General features: G+C 37.4%; 3 protein-coding genes across 4 annotated transcripts; 1 reads left to right on the top strand and 2 right to left on the bottom strand.

Moving 5' to 3' along the window:
• Window positions 1-2,662: 2,662 nt before the first annotated feature.
• Window positions 2,663-3,394, top strand: LOC137725025 (pentatricopeptide repeat-containing protein At4g39952, mitochondrial-like). Its single transcript, XM_068463639.1, has one exon. The coding sequence runs from the start codon at window positions 2,663-2,665 to the stop codon at window positions 3,392-3,394; it is 732 nt and encodes a 243-aa protein (XP_068319740.1).
• Window positions 3,395-4,306: 912 nt separating this feature from the next.
• On the bottom strand, window positions 4,307-5,263 carry LOC137725017 (zinc finger BED domain-containing protein RICESLEEPER 2-like). The gene has a single exon (XM_068463635.1). The coding sequence runs from the start codon at window positions 5,261-5,263 to the stop codon at window positions 4,307-4,309; it is 957 nt and encodes a 318-aa protein (XP_068319736.1).
• Window positions 5,264-13,895: 8,632 nt separating this feature from the next.
• On the bottom strand, window positions 13,896-15,891 carry LOC137720162 (wall-associated receptor kinase-like 20). Of its 2 annotated transcripts, none has more exons than XM_068459180.1 (2): window positions 14,852-15,891; window positions 13,896-14,364 (listed from the first exon to the last, which is right to left on the bottom strand). In XM_068459180.1, exons 1-2 carry the CDS (start codon window positions 15,762-15,764, stop codon window positions 14,315-14,317), a joined length of 963 nt encoding a protein of 320 aa, XP_068315281.1. In that variant the 5' UTR covers window positions 15,765-15,891; the 3' UTR covers window positions 13,896-14,314. The 2 variants fall into 2 exon arrangements, with proteins under 2 accessions (XP_068315281.1, XP_068315289.1); XM_068459188.1 differs by lacking the exon at window positions 13,896-14,364 and adding an exon at window positions 14,477-14,620.
• Window positions 15,892-16,463: the final 572 nt, after the last annotated feature.

The raw sequence follows: 16,463 nt of genomic DNA, 5'->3' as shown, positions 1-16,463 counted from the left end.
GTTGTGGATCAAGTGCATCGCAGTAGAGTACACCAATACTCCAGCAGCGGGCTAGGATCATGTGTAGGTGGGGGTAGGTACACAGATGCACTAGCCAGGGCTAGGATCTAGTGTGTTGCAGGTGCAAAGACACTATAGCCCACATGCTAGTGTCACAGGTCGAGTCCAACAAGGGGACCCAAATTGTACATAGGGGGCATGTTCACGTAGGCCCTGGCACAGAGGCCCTAAACAGAGGGTTTGCTTCGACGTGACGCAGGCACACATACACCAGCATAAGGCTGTGATCGTGTGTGGCACTGGTTCTCAGGCTGATAATCACTAAAGCCTAAAAGGCTAGTGATGTGGATCAAGGCAGCAAGCACAAGCAAGCCTAAAGAGTTATTGTGCCATATGAACAGAAAGAAATTGAGGCCCTTCAGGCCCTTCAGGGCTTGCATTGGATTTGCAGGCCATCGACGTTGGGTGTGGGAATTTGACGGAGAAAATCAACAACACCGCTTCAAGCGATTTTTCCTTGGTCGAGGCAAGCCATGGTTCATCGGAGAATCGAGTTTTGGCGATGGAGGTAAAGCCTCAACATCGGTGGTGTGAGAACTGAAAGGATTCTACGTGAATCCCGTGAAAAACTCACAAAATTCTATTGGAATTTCGAAGATCGTTATTGAAAATGATGAATTTCGTCCAAATCGCACGACTGTAGGTCGAGATCTTGTCAGAAAATTCGATGGGGGAGGTCTCAACTTCAGGCCAAGGGTTTGGGTTAGGGACGATGGTGCCAAAACGCACCACTTGGTTCTTTAGGCTTGTAGCCTTGTGACTCGTGGTTGGGCTGGGCTCGCTAAGCCGACGTAGGCTACTGGCCTGGTGTTGGCGACTTGCACAGCGGCGTAGCTCAAAGCCGTTGCAAACAAGGTATCCAATCGAAATCCTAATTTAAATTTTTTTTTTCTTTTCAGAGTATAATCATGCATATTCAACATATAATTCAATGTATGAACATATATTTGATGCAATTCATGGCAATATCAATTCACATAATTCAATAATTACGAATATAATGCATACACAATTTATGTAGAATCTAAAATTCGAAAAAACGTAAAGTTGGGTAATGCATTATGGTGAATGTTCATATGCTATCAGGGCTACAAAAATGTCAAGATAAAAACCATTGTTTTGAAAGAATCTAATTGCGTGATGATATTAATGAACTGGTTTGATGCAGAAAACTTCCACGTCAAATCCCTCAGCGCAATGGTAAGAGCGTGTTGTGACTTATTTTAATCTGACAAGAGAGAGAGGACTGTCAGAGAGAGAGTAAGGAAAGAGATGTGTTTGTAAGGTTGGGTAGAGGATGTGTTATTCTCTCTACACATTGCGTTTATTTATAGTAATAAGCAAAGTTCTAAAAGAAGCTAGGCACTAGTCGAGAGGCCAACTGGGGCCTAGCCCCTAGGCGGACTAGACGAATTTAAATAAATCTATTATATTTCGTGTAAATAAATGTCTGTTTATACTTAAAATACATATAATTTCATCATAAACTACATAATAGAATGATATATATATATATATATATATATATATATATATATTATGAACTATTGGAACATAATGAGGAACAAGCATATAATGTGTTTTCATTTAAGTATTCAACAAGTCTCTTACAATTTATTGAAAAAATAAAATGCAAAATGAAAGTTATCTGTTTTTCTATCTAAGTGAGCCACAACTTAGGCAGGTGCCTAGGCGGCTCTAAGCGGGCACCTCAATAGGTCTAGGCGCCCTTTCTTAAGTTTCAAACGACTAAGCATTAATCGAGACGGTGGCTGCCTAGTGCCTAAGCAGGGCCTAGACAGTGCTAGGCGAGGATGTTTAGAACAATGGTAATAAGGGAAGGAATAATCCTTCTCCTCCAAGGAATACAAGTCATAATAGGGAAGAATAACTAATATCAAATCTAATCTAGAATTTATACAATCACACTTTAATATAATGTTTATAACTGTCCCATCATTGTACTATTTTTCATAACTTATTTGTTTTTTGAAGAATTTTAAAATCCAATCACACTCCTTTATAAAATAAAATAAAATCAAATAGTTCACAAGCATATGCTAATATAGATAAAGAGTAACGTGAGACTTACAATTTATTTGTATTATCAATTTAATAGGGATATGGCCCACCAACGTATATAGTATCATACCATCTTTATTAAATAGATGATACAAATAGATTGTAAAAGTAACATTTTAATAAATAAAAGGCCAAGACCCAAGAAACCGTTCGAGATTCCATGTTCATGCTCAGACGTAAACCCCTCTACTTGTTCGGACGCCTTGCCTCCTCTCTTCCATTTTGTTCTTTCTCTTCTTCTAACTACCTTAACCGCCATCTCGATTCTTTTTTCTCTGACCAACTTCCAACTTTGCAGCATCTCTCTCGGTCCCACGCTCTCATTGTATCGTCTGGAAACTCAAACAACATCTTCATTGCCGCAAAGCTCATCTCTCTCTATGCGTCTTTCTCCAAACCCACGTTCTCCACCAAATTATTTGCTTCAGTTTCTCCCAAAGATACCTTTCTTTGGAACTCCATAATCAAAACCCATTTCTTAAATGCCAATTACTCGAAGGCCCTCGATTTCTTTTTCCAAATGCGGGGTTTGGGTTTATCTCCTAACCAATTTACTCTTCCGATGGTGGTTGCCTCGTGCGCCGAGTTGATGCTGCTTGACCATGGTAACAGTGTTCGTGGGTTGGCTAAGAAACTCGGGAACTTCGCGGGTAATTCGGCAGTTGGATCTTCTTTTGTGTATATGTATTCAAAGTGTGGTCAAATGGAGGATGCATCTCTTATGTTTGATGAAATTACTGTGAGAGATGTGGTTTGTTGGACCGCGCTTATAATTGGGTATGTGCAGAATGATGAGAGCGAGAAGGGTTTGGAGTATCTTTGTGAGATGCATAGGGTTGGTGGCATTGGTGAGAGGCCAACTTTCAGAACGTTGGAAGTTGGGCTTCAAGCTTGTGGGGACCTGGGTGCTTTAGTAGAAGGTAGATGCTTGCATGGTTTTGTAGTGAAAAGTGGGACTGGGTGTTCTCGAGATGTTAAATCTTTGCTTTTGTCCATGTATTCCAGATGCGGGACACCTGAAGAATCTTATCTTTCGTTTTGTGATGTAGAAAATAAAGATGTTATATCTTGGATTATTGGTGTTTATGCTAGATCTGGGTTAATGACTGAATTAAGTTTGTTTTGGGAAATGCAGGATAGTGATATATATCCAGATGAAATTGTTGTCAGTTGCGTGCTTTCTGGGTTTAGAAATTCATCCAATGTCAATGAAGGTAAGGCGTTCGTAGGATTAGTCATGAGGCAAAATTAGGGCTGGGTTCGGTTCTCAGCGGTTTGGTTTTTTCTCAAAACCGAAACCGAACCGAAATTTCGGTTCGGTTCGGTTCGGTTCAATTTTATTTCGATTTTTCTCGGTTCGGTTTTTTTTTTGGTTCGGTTTTTCTCGATTCGGTTTCGGGTTTTTTTTTTTTTTTTTTTTTAAGGAAATATGAAAGTTCACATTCAAAGTCACTTCTTCAAAGTCATCCACATGAAAACCTACAAGTATGAAATCAATTTTACACATCTACATTTGATATAAAAGGAAAGATATGCCATTTGAGAAGTGGTACTACTATCATAACCTTAGACCATATTCAACAACAAAACCACAATTAGAATCCAAAGTTTAAGTCTTCTAAGTTCCAACTAGAATCATCAATCAAGTCTTCCAATTTCCAAAGTCCAAACTTCAATAAACATCAAAGTTTAAGTCTTCAAAAAGTCCATATTTACAATAAACATCACACAAGTGAAATAAACCTTCAAGGTTTCATCATTTCATGTCTTGGCACAAATAAAATATTCCAAGTCCTCAAGCTCAACGCTTAGGCGGCCTAGGCAGCAACATAGCACCTTTGTTTGAGTTTCCACTTGCCATTTCTACATACAAATAAAAAATGAAACAACATGATGTAAAGCAAGCATGCGACTTAGCATGTAATTAAAATAGTCTAACAAAACCAAATGCAATAAGTAAAATTACCTTTCTCAACTTCTTCACAAAATTCAATCTCCTCAATGGTTGGCTCATGATGTAATGCTACATGAATTGACCTAAGCCAATTTTGTGTACATATCAAAGCTTCCACCATTTTTGGACTCAAAGAACTACGATATGGATCAATTATTCGTCCACTTGTGCTAAAGGAGGATTCCGAAGCAATGGTTGATACGGGAATAGCTAAAATCTCTTTGCAACTCGTGCCAAAATAGGATACTTAGAAAGCCCATTCACCCTCCACCAATTCGAGATATCAAAGTTTGCCTCTTCTTCCCCTTCATTAGGATCCGAAAGATACCTATCCAAATCATTGTGCACAATACGGGCTCTCTTTGCTTTTCTCATTTCACTTTTCTCTTTCAACTTTCTTTCAATCTCCGTCATGCTTGATAAAGGATCTCCACTTGTAGTTGCCGATTGAGAACTACCAACACTACTTGTGCTTTGTTGTGTATCAAAAGACAACTCTTCATGAATCTTGTAAAGATCAAACAACAAAATTTTCACCGCATTGGTTGCAATTTCAACTTTTTCCTCATCCTCGCCATATAATATCTCATAATAATCAACCACTTTGTCCAATTTATGGCGAGGATCAAGCACAAGTGCAATAAAAACATATTGATTCATATCATCAATTGAACCCCAATATTTGTCATATTTTTCTTGCATCAACATGGAGATCATAGACAAGAATTCATTATCTTTGTTTTCAAGGAGGAGACTTTTGATCTTAAACAAATCAACAAAAGTAGTATGAATTGTTGGAGTATTAGAACAGCACACTTTTAAAGTGACTTCATAGAAAGGTCTCAAAAAGGATGCAAATATTCCCACCTCACTCCAATCATGAGTCGAAGGTGGCCCCTCCCTTATATTATCATGATTTTCTTTAGTAAAGTAAGGAAGGTAATGACCATCATCTACTTTCAACCTATCAAAAACCATCTTGAACTTCAAAGCCGATTCTAACATTAAAAATGTGGAATTCCACCTAGTAGGGACATCTAAAATCACAAGCCCTTTGCTTTCTATTCTCACTTTCTCAACACACCTTTTAAAGCTCTCCAACCCTTGAGGGGAAGATCTTACATACCTAACCGCATTACGAATGCTTTGTATGGCGGTATTCAACATCTTTATCCCATCATTCACCACCAAATTAAGGATATGAGCAACACACCTCATGTGCAAATACTTTCCATCATGCAAAAGTGCATTAGGAATCCCCACCCGCTTATTCGGTGCACCAAATCCCTTAAGCCGGAATCATTTGCCGAAGCATTGTCAACCGTAATAGTTAACACCTTCTCTATGCCCCACTCCACCAAACACTCCTCCAAAAGTTGAGCAATGGATTCTCCTTTATGATTTGGAATGACACAAAAGTTCAAAATCTTTTTATGTAACATCCAATCATCATCAATAAAATGAGCGGTGAGAACCATGTAATTTATTTGTTGAATAGAAGTCCATGTATCCGTTGTTAGACACACCCTAAATGTTTTTTCTCCTTTTCGGAGTAAAACAAGCCAAGTACATCTTTAGCTATTGTCTTACAACTAGGTACTCTCCACAAAGGACAAGCATGCATGCAAAAATGACGAAAACCATCTCCCTTGACGAAAGAAAAAGGTAACTCGTCTATAATTATCCTCTCAACACAAGCCTTAGTAACTTCCACTTGAGAAAAACCAATAGCTTCCAACTTATCTTTTGTGCCGGCAAAGGTTAAGATATTTTGCCTATTTGCGGCAAATATTTCCTTATTAGGACCATAGCTCCTACATCTAGCTAAGTGATTTCTTATTCTAGTTGTACCATTTTTATCCGTGTCGGCCATATACAATTTGTTGCAATACTTGCACACCCCTTTAACTCTACCTCCCTCAATTATCCTATCAAAATGCTCCCAAATTGTAGATCTTGAATGACTTTTTAGTGAATCCAAGAGAGTGTCTTCTTTACTTGATCACTTGAGCCACCTTGTTTTGGAGTTGCATCCAATAAATTTGTGGATCCACCATGAGTAAGAGGAGTTTGTTGAGTTGCCACCATGGGGGGTTGAGGTGGAGTTGATTCACCAACAATGTCCTTCAAAAATAAGAGTAAGAATCATTACAATTAACTATTAAATAAATTGAGACATAAGAACCATAGAGAAAGTATAGAGATGACAACTTACTTGTGATGGAGTAGAAGTAGATGAGTTTATTTTTTCATGGGAGCTATTTGATGATCTCATTGAGTTTGAGCTTGAGCTCGAGGCCTTTGATGCACTTGACTTCATCTAATTAAGATACAAAACATATAATAAGTTATAATAAACATTTATGTTCGTATCCAATAATATTCTTCTTTGAAAAAAAAAAAAAAAACTGTATAAGTAAAGTCGTCATGCTTAAGTAAAAACTGTATAAGTTGGGACACAATGAGGTGGGGCATACAATTTATTAAGAAATTAAATTCATTAACAGTGCCTGTGTTCTTTTTGAAAAAATTGTTTCATATTTTATTTCCACAATATTTAGATACAAATATGAAAGTGATTCTTGAATTGGACGTCTATGATTTGCTTGAAAAGTCATCTGGCCATTTGGAACTCAGAGAGGACCCAGAGCAAGGAGTAATTGTTGCTGGGCTGAGGTGTATCGAGGTTGACATTCAGCCATCTATTTGCATCTGGTTTGACTATCTGTGAATAATTGACTATCTGTAAATTCTGCCTCTTCTCATAGTTTAGAAGAATTTAGTTTAGAATATTCTATCGTTTGTTACAAATCTTATTCCGATTTTATGAATTAATCATCCTTCTTATTACAAATGATTAATTTCATTTTGTTTCTATGAATTTTAGTTGAGAGAGGATTAAATGTGGAAAGTCAGACACCTGGAAGAAGGAGAAATGTCTGCTTAGCCAATTTAGCCTTTACAGTTGACTCCACCTACCCAATCCGACCCCAAAGGTATCAATATACCAAACAAGTAAACACAAGCAAATAAGCATGTTTAAGAGTCCGAAATTGTATTAAATAATTAGAAAGTAAGTAAAGTATTTTTTTTTTTTTTGTTTCTGTCAGTTTATTTTTAGTATTAAATAATACTAAGTAGCTTAATCTATTCAAGAAAAAATGGAGCAAGTAACTGTAACATACACTTTATGTCTTTTGTACAACAAAATTTTGTGTATAACCGATTGTACATGATCTGATTATAGGTGTTAATAGGTAGGAAAAAAAATGTACAACAAGTTACGTGTTAAAATTTCCATATAAGAAAAGAAATTACACGAAAATAGATTTAACATCAACATAACGTCCCCATCAAATAAAATAATAACACGTATAGGTTTTACCATATAACATTGTGCTATTGAATAGAAACATCACGGTTGACAGAGAACTCATTTTATGCACTATACAGAACATCAAGCACACCATGACAACTTCAGTCTCCTACTCCCACCCAACTCATTTTACTTATTCAGGTACAATCAGCAGATAAGATTCTTGAACTCTTAAACTTGGGGAATAGCAGACGGAAAACTGAAGGCACAGAGGCTAATGCAACATCTTCTCGGTAGGTTGAATTCAATTGTGTGCTGTGGACATACCATTATCGTTGTTGTCCACTTCAGTTTTAAACTTTTAATCATGCTTGGAAAAGAAACCACTTCTTTTCCAATTTCATTTGCCTAAACCTTCTTTTACAGATTCTTCCATACCTTATATACCAACAACTGTATAGCTTTATTAGGTTTAGGTTCTGTGAATTCTTCTGTTGTCAGGTGTCTTGGTTATACTTGCGTATTATTCGTTTCAAACAGCAAATCACAATTCAACTATCATAATCATACTGTTTCTAGTTAAGTAGATCACTTAAATCGCTAATTAATTTAACTTAAGCCAATGTAATTTTGGGAGGTGGGGATTTAAAAATTTACAGATCAGAAGAACCAATGTTTATAACCAATTACAAATGTCTGAGACTCTTAATAAGGTTACACAATGTCTGAAATCTGAATAATGTTTATAAACCAAAATTAAAACAATGGTTATAGCAATATAGCATACCCAACCCAATAGAAATGTCTACAAATTATAACCAATGAAATCGAAAAAAAAAAATCTACACAACGCATCACAGTTCACAGCAGAGCAGGGTGACTGGGTCTGGGTGAGAGACTAACCTTGCAAAGGAGGGAATTTGTGGGTCAAGACTGGAGATTAGAAACGGCGAGAGGAAGTCGTGGGTCGCGCGCGGGTTACTGATCACAGGTCACGCCGTCACGGGGGTGAGAGACTGAGAGAGAGTAAGACGGCGTCGCATTGGCGAGATGTGTGAGGCAGGTCGCAGGGAAGGAGGAAGAAGACGAAGCGGAAGAGCGGCGGATCTGGGAAGGAGATGGTCCAGAGTGAGAGTGCAAAGGAGGATAAGGGAAAGGGAAGGCCGGAAGCGGAAGAGCGGCGGATCTGTTTAGTGTTTAGGGGTTTCACACTTTCACTTCACTTTCAGACTGAAGACGAGACTCGAGGAGTCGAGAGTGAGTGCGAGACGACGCCGTTCAAGTCTTCAAGATAAAAAAAAAAATTATTAATTTATAATTAAATATAAAACGACGTCGTTTTGCCTTACTTCGGTTCGGTTTGGTCCGGTCCGGTTTCAAAACCTTAGAAATCGAACCGAACTGAACCAGATTCGGTTTGGTTCGGTTTTACACTTTCGATTCGGTTTTTTTTTTCGGTTCAGTTTTTTCGGCCTCGGTTCGGTTTTCGGTACGGTTTTTTTCGGTTTTCGGTTTTTCGAACCCACCCCAGAAATTATGCATTGAGTCAGAATATTCATAGTAAACTACTGTCCCTGTACTGCAAGTTTGAGTTGTTGACTCTTTCAGAGAAGCTCTTTAGCAGAATGCAGCACCAGAACAAAGAGTCTTGTAACACTATGCTTTATGGCTATGGTAAGATGGGACTGCATACAAAATGCATAGAACTGTTTAGGAAGATGAAACATCGAAGCATTGGAGCTGATTCTAATGGCTTGATATCTGTGATTTGTTCGTGTTTTCAGACGGGAGCAATCCATCTTGGCCGATCACTTCATTGCTTTATAATTAAGGCTTCAATGGATGAAAATGTCTCAGTAGCCAACACACTCATAGACATGTAAGGAAAAATTGGTTATTTGACCATTGTAAGGAGAATTTTTTCTGGGACACAGAAAGATATTATAACATGGAACTCATTGATCTCATCTCACACTCACAATGGACATTATTTTGAGGCCATAGCCCTATTTCATAAGATGATTGCAAAAAACTTCATGCCCAACTCAGCAACATCGGTAACAGTGCTCTCAGCTTGCTCTCATCTCGCATCTCTGGAAGAAGGAAAAAAAGTTCATTGTTACATTAAGGAAAGACATCTTGAGATCAATTTATCCCTTGCCACTGCATTAGTTGATATGTATGCATAATGTGGGCAGCTTGAGAAATCAAGAGAGTTGTTCAACTCAATGGAAGATAGGGATGTCATTTCTTGGAATGTGATGATCTCAGGTTATGCAACACATGGACATGCAGAATCTGCAACAAAACTTTTCCGCGAGATGGAAGATTTAAATGTTAAACCAAATGAACTCACCTTTCTTGCTCTCCTCTCAGCCTGTAATCACTCAGGGCTGGTTGAAGAAGGGAAACATCTGTTTTGTAGAATGCAAGATCTTTCCTTACAACCACATTTGAAGCACTATGCTTGTATGGTAGGTATTCTTGGCAGGTCCGGTACACTGCAAGAAGCTGAAGATTTGGTTCTGTCAATGCCCATTTCTCCTGATGGTGGTGTGTGGGGATCATTGTTAGCTGCCTGCAAGATTCACAATGAAATTGAGTTGGGCGTAAGGGTTGCAAGGCATGCTATGAAATCTGATCCAGAAAATGATGGCTACTATATAATGCTTTCGAACTTGTAGTCCTATTGGGACGTGGGAGGCAGCTATAAATGTGAGAAAAATGATGGAGGACCAGAGCATCGGAAAGACAAAGGGTTGGAGTGTCGTCTAACTTGTGTAATTAAGAGAAACGGAAATCAGTTTACAAAAGGAGTTATCAGGATCTACTGCATTCACTTACAGAAAAGGAAAAGTTTGATCCTGTGTCCCGAGTTTCAGTCCACCACCTGCAAAAACAAGGCCATGACCACTACTGAACTAATTTTGACGTAGTATCATTGTTCAGTGCGCTGTACTGCTTTTAACCATGTGATACTGATAGCCTGTTGGAGATAATTGTCGAGATATACATGCATTACAGAATGATTTTAATGCTCTGTTAGCATAATTGCGTTCATATCTTCTCCAAAAATGAACCATACTGAATTGATTTCAGAAAACACTACCTTTTTCTTCCTGCTTGATTTTTAGATTTTATTTCTTAGAACATAGCTATGGCATTAGGAGCATGGTTGAAGAGTAAACTTAATTGCCCCATTCTCCGGTCCGTGGATGCCTATTGAACATGGATCAGAAGTCAATGTTAGGTTTTAAGCTACTTTATTAGCTACTTATGCTTTTGTGTGCTTGTATACATTCATTTGTTGATTTCTTGAAACCGTGAGAGTGCATCAGCAGCTGTTTTATTTCCTACACTAAAAATCTCAAGCATTTGAAGTTGGATTTCGGAGAACTGCCAAATCCAAATGTTCCTTTAATCCCTCAGGATAGTGGAGATTTACTAATTTTTTGATCCCCTGAGTGATTACAGAACGTTTGAACCTCAATCTTAATAAAGTATTTATTGAAGGTTTCAGGTTGAAGAAATGCCTTCTGTTGAAAATGGGATGTGATATCCACACATCCCATTTTACTTCTCACACACCTTTTTAATTTTCAGCTGTCAAATCTGATGAATTGAAGAAGATCAACGGACAGAAATTATCAATGAATGTGTGAAAAGTAAAATGTCAGCATACTCCTAAGAGAATGCCCTTTCTTATTTTGTATGTATACAAAATCCCTAGTTTGCCCAAGGCTTCTAGAATTTTAATATATTCGATTGAGTGAGACTTACATGCAAGTGGGCTGCCATGTGTCCCGCTACATTTGATCAAATCCCATGTCTTCATAAACTACAATAAATTTAGTATTTGGGGAAGGTGTGTTGTATGTTGCAGTACCATGCATTATTGACAGAAAAAAAAAATGAGGAAAAAGAGGAAAACTAATGAAAAAAACTTGAAAACTTTGAGTTTTAACGATATAAAACTTTTGGTTATGGCTTTGGATAATTATTTAAATAAATAAACTGTTATGGGTATAACTATTTACCTGTGAAATTTAATTTGTATGTCTCTTGTTAATGGTTATGGGTAAAATTAAAGAATAACTAATACAAATGACTTGAAAACTTTGAGTTTTAACGATAAGGACAAAATAAAGGGTAAAGTGAATAGTGCCATGATTGATTTTTTAGTGTAAAAATATGGTTTTTCGTTAAAGTGAATAGTACCAGGAGTTTTTCGTTAAAGTTCCCTAAAATTAATTCTAATAAAGTTCTGCTCTATCACCATCAGCAACAACAATTTATGTCTTTTGATAATTGATGTCTGTTTTGGACTTTGCATTGCCTCGCATAAAAGTAGTATCACAGAGACACAGCTTTCCTCTGTTATTCAGGAGTAGTGATCATAAACTCTTCAGAGGAAAGCTCTAAATTGTTGGAACAGCGTTTAGTCTTACTGTTCTTCTCCCTTTGCTGTCAATAGGTGAAAGTGCAGAACTAGTGATCATAAAGAACGCAGGGCATGCTATAAATGCAGAGAACCCCAAAGAGATGTGCAAGCACATGAAGGCTTTCCTCATCGATCCACTCCCTAAACCGAAACAAGAAAACCACAGCAACGGCCACAAGATGGATTGAGATACCAAGAAAAGGTGAAGGCTAATCAAGATGATCATTTTCTGACATTATTGGATATGAGTTTCTGTATTGTGGATTATATGTGCGAGTTGAATTTTGTACTAGAAGTTATTTTGTTTGTTTAGAAAGCAGAAGAGTATACATCACCGCCCAAAATGTCTTTTGGTCCATCACGGTAGAACAATGATTGGTTTTGCAAGAACTTGATTTATGCAGATCCATCTTATACTGCTTGTATGTTCATATGATCAATATGTTTTCTTATCAGATTGACTGGCAACTTAAGAGAATTGTGTCGCCGGACTTTGATTCTAGACATTGCTCCACGATCATTTTGATTTAGAGAAAATTGGAGCATGGACCCCTAAATTTTGATTCAATTGGCGCTCTGGCTCCTGAACTCGCTATAATACAGAGCACTATAGTTCTTTTAGGTAAATCAACCTTATTTTCCCTTTAAACCCCTTTTTTTTTGGGACATGGTGTTACCCATAAAGACTATTGTTTCATATCATGGATTATTAATTCAGGGACCAAGGCTTCAATTGCACCAAAAGGCTAAGAATCAATAATACTGCACTTTTTTGTTTTAATTTATGTTGTGTGGTTCAGATCGAACCTGGCATCATAATTCAGGCAAGGAAAACATTCTCTATCAATAGTATCTAGCAAGTTATATGGCTTTATAGTAAATCACAGCAAAGATTATGCTCTCGGATGTTTACAATGACTTTATACTTTATGGAAGTAAAGATGCTTTCACTAGCTTTGGACTCTTTAAACGTTAAGCCTGTGTATAGTAAACATCAAACCGGGAATGTTAAATAATACTTCTCTTCTCAATAGTGAAAGATATTCAAAGTTCGGGATCCGCTTTGGCCTTAAGCTCGCTGTTGAATCGTATTATGTTCTTAATTTGTTACATCAGGATGATGCTGGTTTGTGCCATCCTTTTGCTTCCCCGTTTGATCAACATTTGAGGTCTTCAAAATCGATTTTTTCACTGTGAGATCAGACACATTGAGAAGGAAACGAATAATGCGGCGGACAATCTTGCCAACTGGAGTTATAATTTATATTTTGGTTTTTGTATTCTTATTGATAGCCCTTCTCTGCGGGTTCGAATTCGTCCTTACCAATTTACAAAAATGATTAATTGGATGGTTAAGGTTTCCAAGCTCCCACTACCCAACTTTCAAGTGGAGCATGGCATATCCTATGTAGTACACATATGCGCAGATGATGCCCGATAAGTTGCTCACCTTTATTCCTGTTTCTATTTACCTGTTAATTAGAGCTCGACACTTGTACAAAATCTTTTGCTTTTGTATTGTTGATAAATTATCTCTCCATACATGTCAAAGTTGGATTTGCAAGAAGGAAGATTGACTATTCAACGTATAATAAAAAGCTAAATTAACAACTATTGGTGGGTGAGTACAATTTATCAAGAAAAATAGTATTATTTGACAATTTCATTTTTTTTCTTTTATGGGAAATTGGCTAAATAGATTGGAAGCCAATTTTATATTGCATCATTCAAATAATTTCTTCAAGGCCTAAACCAAATTGAAAGGGAAACCAAAACTTACGATTTAGTCGTCAAAAATAAATTTTTTTCATCAATATGTTTGTGTTTTTAGGGGTTTCTTCTATGGTGGAGAGTATGAGTGAATTTTTAGGGCTTGGATAGTTATTTCATATTAGAGTTACAAGTTATTTATATTTTGTAGGATGTATTTAACAATATGTGAGATGCTAATGAAAAAACCTTATTAAATAGATCAAAATTTATTATTGACAAATGCAGCGATCAAAGATCGATGACATTATGATATATAAGATATTGACAACATACAACAATTTGATAGCTATTTCATTTTCAGTTTTTAGTTTTCACATTTTCGAAAATGAATTCTTGTCCGATAATTATTTCAGTTTTTTTAGAAAAATGAAAACTGAAAATTAAAAAGTAAAATCTCAAGGCCAAATTTTGTAAACTCTAAAAGTAGTTTTCAGTTTTTATTTTAAATAAAAACTGAAAGTAACTACCAGACAAGATTTCAGTTTCCAGTTTTCAAAAAAGTGAAAGCAAAAACTGAAAACTCAAAATAAAATGGTTATCAAACGGATTGTTGAGATTTGAAAAACGACAATTTCCAAACAAATCAAATCTCAGTTTTCGGTCAGAAAACTTAAGTTTTTCCAAGTCCTGTTACAGCTTACACAGATCAAATCAAAAGAAGCATTTCCAAGCAAAAACCATCTCTCTCTCAAGCCATTATGATCATCAAGCCAGCCACAAGCGCAGACCACATTTTCCCTGCAAAATTCAAAAGATGACGATCGATCAGCTTAGAGTTTATAAATTATTCTTTTTTTTTTTTAATAAATAATTTTCTTACTCTAAACTACACTAAGAGGAAGATAAGAGTTTAAACGTTGTATGTAGTGGGTTAAAGAGGAATACCTAAAGCCAACAAGACACTAGATATATTTTTCGATTTGAAAGGTTTTGTAACTTCCATTGCTCCTTAACGCTTAAGTTCTCTCTCTTTTGCTCACGCAATAAAACTTGTCTTTATTCCCCAACACAAACAAAACCCATCAATTGCAAACATACAGAGGGAAAGGCATCAGGTGCGCACTTTACGCACCATGAAACCTCACTTTATGACAACAAATTAGCATCAACATTCATAAATAATTAACCACACTTATTAAAATGGTTTAGCTGTAATCAATTTCATTATCAATATATCATCGATTTACTTAAATAATGGTAAGAAAAATATTGAAGAACAACTTACAAATAGCAACTGGTAAATGATTATCACAGGCGCCGGAGCCCCAAAGCAGTTCCGAATCCGGAGTGTAATTATTATGGCAATCTGATGAGGTGTTGTAACCATTCTTACACACACAAAGAAACTGATCCTGATCATCAACCCTATACCCACAAACCCCATCACTCATCTCACAGCTCTTGCACTTTGTATCCACAATGCCACTGTCCAAACCACCGTGACTGTACTTCAACGCCACCCCATACTCCCACCGCACAGGGTCCGTCGGGTAGTCTCCGAGAGACACCACGGATGTAAATGAGGCACACTTTAACCCGTGGAGGTCCAACTCACCCTTAGCATCAAGATTCCCTGGTGAATACACACAGCATGTGTTTGTTGGGGGGAACAAGGGGAGGCCAAGACCTACGACGGATGGACACGTATATATAGAAGCACAAAGGTAAGAGTAGGAGGGATCACAGACGGGGATGCCGGAGGGTTTGAGGGTGAGGGAAGAGGTGGGGGTCTGGCAGGACAAGAGGATGAAAGTTGATGGGCCGAGCTGAAAAGGGGAGGCCCAGTCAAGGCCGAAGTTGGAGGAAGAAGGTTGCATGGAGGTGCAGTTGGACATGGAGGGTGGGCTTAGGATTAGGGTTTGGGTGGCGTAGGAAATGGAAGTGATAGGGTATGAGCCTGTGTGGGTGGTGAGGAGGAGGAGCTGCTGCTGATTATTGATAAATGCGCAGGTTATGTAGGGTTGGAAAATTGGTGAGCCACAGCCAGGGCCTGTGCCAAAAGGGTATCTCAGTTGCAGGGATCCACATGTGGGCTTGCAAGCAGGCGAGTCTGTGGCGAAGGCTGTGGTGATGTAGCGGTGGTTGAAGAGGAGGAGGAGGAGGAGGATGAATATTGAAAGAGCTGGTACTCCAACCATTTGAGCTAGCTTTCTCCTGGCTTATCTCTCTGTCTTGTGATCGATGACGCTGTTATGATCTTATCCAAAGAGGAGGAAGAAAGGTGGACTTGTGTTTAATGGGTATAGGAGGAGGGCAACAAGTGTAAGAAAGCAGACCATCGCATAAGTTACAACTTACTACATATGTAATTCGAGAGAAAATTTTTATTAGGTGATTTGGGAAGGGAATTTGAACTCTCGACCTAATCAATGTTGAAAATTAAATAATAATATCAAGTTAGTTTGAGAATTCACTGTTACTTGTATGTGGAAATTAACAATTTTTGGTAAGTTTTTGAAGTTAACCCATTTAAATGGTGTCATTAGTTAAAGATATATTATGATTAGGTTAGGTCAAAAGTTTGATTCCTTACAATGAATTAGAAGAAATAATTTTGCGGTAAAGTTGGTTCAAAACCGTCCTCACTAGTAGTACCTATCCTTGACAACCATTAGCACAACTTCGAAGAATAATTTTTTTTTTTTTTTTTACACACTGTCTACAACTATGGATGTTGTTCATGTGCCTTCTTTTGTTGTTTGGCTACCATAGACAACAAATTAGAGTAATGTTATTCATATCATGTTTATATATTACATTTCTATACCATCTTAGGTGACATCTGATGTGGACAGCCACATCATTTGAAAAATTTGCAAAACTCAAGGAAAGAAAGG

Source organism: Pyrus communis, chromosome 1 (genome assembly GCF_963583255.1).
Source record: "Pyrus communis chromosome 1, drPyrComm1.1, whole genome shotgun sequence".
Lineage (NCBI taxonomy): Eukaryota > Viridiplantae > Streptophyta > Magnoliopsida > Rosales > Rosaceae > Pyrus > Pyrus communis.
The sequence above is the reverse complement of the archived record's forward strand: the minus strand, read 5'-3'. Positions and strand labels throughout refer to the sequence as shown.